Source organism: Saimiri boliviensis, chromosome 8, assembly GCF_048565385.1.
Source record: "Saimiri boliviensis isolate mSaiBol1 chromosome 8, mSaiBol1.pri, whole genome shotgun sequence".
NCBI classification, from domain to species: domain Eukaryota; kingdom Metazoa; phylum Chordata; class Mammalia; order Primates; family Cebidae; genus Saimiri; species Saimiri boliviensis.
Window position 1 is genome coordinate 98,895,875 of NC_133456.1, and position 4,655 is coordinate 98,900,529.

The following is a 4,655-nucleotide window of genomic DNA, read 5'->3' on the forward strand; positions in this document are numbered from 1 at the left end:
ACGTGCTTCTTCACTGAAATGAAAGAATAATTAAAATAATTCAAATAATTTGTTATTGGTTTCTTTTATAATTTTATTTTATTATTTTCTATTTTTTTTAAAGACTAGGTCTTTTTCTGTCACCCAGGCTGGAGCGCAGTGGTACCATCACAGCTCACTGGAGGCTCAACCTCCAGGGCTCAAGTGATCCTCCCACCTCAGCCCTTTATATTTTTCTAGAGACGAGGTTTCACTCTGATGTCCAGTCTGGCCTGGAATTCCTGAACTCAAGTGATCCCCCTTTTTTGGCCTTCTGAAGTGCTGGGATATAGGCTTTGTAATTATAAATTAAATGTGCAATAGTCAAAAATTGTGTGATTCATTTTTGGTAACTATATTTCCAACTGGCATATGGACATTTTCAGAGTCCTCCAAAGCTGGGACTGCAGTTGTCTTGGTCACCAGTATGTCCCCAGAACCCAGCTCTCTACCTACTACACAGCAGGTACTCACTAAGTATCTGCCAGCTGAATGTTGAGTGCATGAATGACTAAATAACAAAAATGCAGCAGACTTCTCAGCGTATTTCTGGGATAATTCTTACTATTATTATTTTCAGTGACTTAGCCCCCAAAGATATGGAATAATTCTTTTTTTAATAAAAAAAAATTTTTATTTGAATGAAACCATTGTAATTACCATGAAAGTGATTTGAAATAGAAAGATCTCTGTGAAAGGAAGTTTATAGCATCACTATTTATAGAAGAGAAAGCAGCAGAGGTATGCATCTGGAAGTGAATATAACATTGTAAAATCAGCCCACATTAAATACGAAAAAAGCAAAACAATCAAAATGCAGCATTATTTATAGGATTAAAAAGGAGTTTGAACAGTACAGAGTTAAATGTTTGTATGTGTGAATTTTGAGCTGCTATGTTAGCGAAAAGCCTTAGCATTTGTACAGCATGATGTGTACCCTAATCCCAACCACCACCAGATTAGGACACAAACTGATAATGATTCCCTCCTTATTTTACAGTTTTATTAGTGATTTCTCTCTAAAAAGAGACCCAAATAAATGTGGAGCTCGCTCATTATCTACAGAGTGAGGAATCACAAAATACCATAGTCACATAACAAAAGCAATTGTTTTACCTTTCAACAGCTGATGTTACGTACAATCTATCACAAGAAGCATATCTGTGCATTCATGAGCTGATTATATTAACCTCTAGAATTTCAGACAGGAGGAGCACATCTAAGCGTATGGAGACTCTCTTACCTTACAAAGTAAAAGCAGGCATTTTCTATTTTAAGACTTTTATTTCTGTGTAAAACGAAGAACTCCTAGAGGTCAAATAAGAAAAATATACCAAACTCTAAGCACTATTGCATCATCAAACAAAGAAGACTGAGGTAGAAGTCAAGCAACATAATCCACAATTTCAGGTATTCTCAGCAACCATCGCGTGTCGCAAGTAAGATCTATTTTTTTTTTAAGTCTCAGCTTCCAAAAAAATCAATAATCCATACTCTAAAATCATATGTAAAAATATGACCAACAGAAGACACCCAAACTTTTGTCACGGTAACAGAGTAAATGCTTTTACTAAAAGCTGCCGACATTTCTATCAGTAGTAACCGTAAGGAGGCCGCTGGTTGTAACCATAATGTCCATATTGGTGGGGATAGTAAGGTTCTTGTCTGTGTTGCGGGTAATTGTTACCCCAGGATCGTCCATGCCACCGATTGGATCGATTGTCACTTGGGCACCCACATCTGCTGTCCCTGCCTCTGAACTGCCTGTTATCTTGCAACCAGTTGCCTCTGTTTCTTTGGTTCCCACCAGCTCTGCTATTCCATTCCTCAACAATTGGAGGGGACTCAGGACGGTGTTCCAGGTATTCCTGATACTCCTTGTCAACTTTTGTGAATCTACTAGCAAGCATCTCTTTAAAGTTTGGAACCGCTTGGGCAGTGTCAGTCATTCTGAAATTCCCAGAGATTTGAGGCAGCTGTATTGCTTAATGTTTAGGTTGCTTAAATCTCCCAAGGGCTGTGCCTATCCAGTTCGGGACGAACCCCGCCGGCGAGACACTGAGAGGCAGCCGGAGAGGTGGCCTCTGGCTCACCATGCCGTGGAACTCCAGACCACTCCAGCTCTCCAAGGCAATGGAGCCACTTCCGCTAGAATCCGACAATCACCTGACTTCCGCTTCCCGCAGGCTAATGTCTATATGGAATTATTCTAAAGTTGCTTGATCAATTTCATGAACATTTTACATTTTTATAGACAGTTCGAAATTGATCTGAGTTTATACTAATTTGTACTCTATCAACAGTGAATTAGAGAGCCTATTTTCCCACACTTTCCAAAAAAGTGGAATTTTACAACAAAATACATATGACTAAAGAGAGGAGTATTTTAAAACTTGATTTATTACATCTCTGTTATTGTGAGGTGATGAGAAATGTTATCTTTATATGCAGGTGGGAAGTTGGGAGAGAGAAAATAGAGTCCTCTTTAAATGAGAGATTTAGGTCTGCTGGGTTTGACTTGGCAAAATTTTCAAAAATCATTTGACTTTGGATGTAGCTCCAATATGGACTGTCGTATGTAGATGGTATACTGTTGCAACTGCTCAATTTTGTCCTCAGAAAACTAACATTACATAGCAAATGTTTAAAAGTCTTTGTGGAACTATAACAGAATACAGAAAGGGGCGTATATTATAAATCTTTTGTCCAATGAATTTTCACAAATTTAATATATTTGTGGAGCTAGCACCCAGATCAAGAAACTGAATATTCTTAGTACCCCAGAAGTCCACTGAATAGGTTCTCATTTATACAGGTATACAGGTATTTGTCTCACTTATGTCAGCAAATTGATTGTATGTATAGCAGTAATAATATGAAGATACATTTTCTCTTAATATATTTAAGTCACAATTGCATATAGTTACATATATACTGCATAGGGATTCATACTGAAGTTTTTCTGTGGAATTCTTATTATTATTATACAACATGTTTTAAAGACAGGTCAATAGAAATAAATAGAAGATCCCTCATGTCACGCATAGCTAAAATTAAAATCACTGGTTACCCTGCACATTCTTAGAGGTTTCCAGATAGCGCTGAACACCAACCATGCCAGTCATAGAAACAGCTGAAGACTCTGTGTAACATGCAGTGACGAGGGTGATTCAGGCCCATGACTATTATTAGAGCAAGCAAGTGCTAGATGTGTAAACAGAGTACTAGATAATGCCTTTGGAAGAGGGGAAGAAAGTCAATCTGAGTATCTGGCACTGAATCTCTCCCAACTGTACCAGTCCCAATTCAAATGTCACGTCAGTCCCTATTCCCGCTGCTCTTGGCCTTGGACTCTGCATGTCTGCTGCCAGGGCACAGTCGAGCTCCACGTGGCTGTGTCTCTGAGTGACCTGGACTCACCTCCCTTCATCAAGTAATCCTCCAGGAAGAAAGGGAGAGATGTGTGTGATGGGTCAAACAGTCCAGAGACTCCAGTAAGCACATTTCTCCAATCTTTTGTCGCATTTTACTGTGACTTCAAGAGAAATTGTTGACTTGTTAGGCTTTTTTAAAAGTGCCAGAGATCCTTTGGTAGTTCATAAGCGTGATGACTGGGTGTTCACGCTCATGTGTGAGATGTGTCACCCTGCCAGGTGTGGTGGCTCACATTGTAATCCCTGCAGTTTGGGAGGCCAAGGCAGGAGGATGGCTTGAGCCTAGGAGTTTGAGTCGAGCCTGGGCAACAAAGTGAGACCTTGTCTCTACAAAGAATCCAAAAATTAGCCAGACATAATGGCATGCACCTGTGGTCCAAGCTATATAGAAGACAGGTGTGGGAGGATCCCTTGACCCAGGAGGTGGAGGCTGCAGTGAGCCCTGATCTCTCCACTGTACTCCAGCCTGGGCAATAGAGCTAGACTGTCCAAAAAGAAAGGAAGGAAGGCAGGAAGGAAGGGAGGGAGGGAGGGAGGGAGGGAAACCTGCCACCCTTGAATCTGGTTACCACATCAGCACATTACCTGACACGAAATTAAAGAGAAAAAAAGTACCAGAAACAACACAATAGTTGTATGATTTTTTTGTGGTGATAATTACATTTTACGTCTGAAGGTCCAAGTCCGAAAGGTGAGCACCAGCCATGTAAATGGAATCAAAGCAGAAGCTAACTCTCTCCAGTGAAAATAAAAATCAGTTGCACCATGAGACAAACTGGTATAATATGAAATCCATTTGGGCTTTGTTCCAAGTTCCTGACATGGAGCTCCTAAATCCCTTGTAATTGCCCAAGTGATAATGGTGATAGGAGCATCTTCTGTCATAACTGGTTCTTGTACAAGTTGTTGAACACCTCAGAATTTTGTGAGTGATAAAAAAAATTCACCACTGTTGGGATTTTCTTTTGAGAGAGGGTCTTGCTCTGCCACTCAGGCTGGATGCAGTGGCACAAACGGCTCAGTGCAGCTTTAAACTCCCAGGCTTAAGTGATCCTCCCACCTCAAGCTCCTGAGTAGCTGGGACCACAAGCGCACATCACTATGACCGCTTAATTTTTTTTTTTTTATAAGAGACAAGTTCTCACCATGTTGCCCAGGCTGGTCTTGAACTCCTGGGCTCAAGTGATCCTCTCACCTCAGCCT

General features: G+C 40.5%; 1 protein-coding gene and 1 pseudogene across 1 annotated transcript; one reads left to right on the plus strand and one right to left on the minus strand.

Annotated features, from left to right (window-relative positions):
• Window positions 1-644: 644 nt before the first annotated feature.
• Window positions 645-2,186, minus strand: LOC101029899 (RNA guanine-N7 methyltransferase-activating subunit-like protein). The gene has a single exon (XM_039478829.2). The coding sequence runs from the start codon at window positions 1,965-1,967 to the stop codon at window positions 1,611-1,613; it is 357 nt and encodes a 118-aa protein (XP_039334763.1). The 5' UTR covers window positions 1,968-2,186; the 3' UTR covers window positions 645-1,610.
• Window positions 2,187-3,601: 1,415 nt separating this feature from the next.
• On the plus strand, window positions 3,602-3,671 carry LOC120367678 (small nucleolar RNA U13; annotated as a pseudogene).
• Window positions 3,672-4,655: the final 984 nt, after the last annotated feature.

Bases quoted from the DNA above. Each gene is read 5' to 3' on its own strand.
- LOC101029899 (XM_039478829.2), bottom strand. From the start codon at position 1,967: ATGACTGACACTGCCCAAGCGGTTCCAAACTTTAAAGAGATGCTTGCT.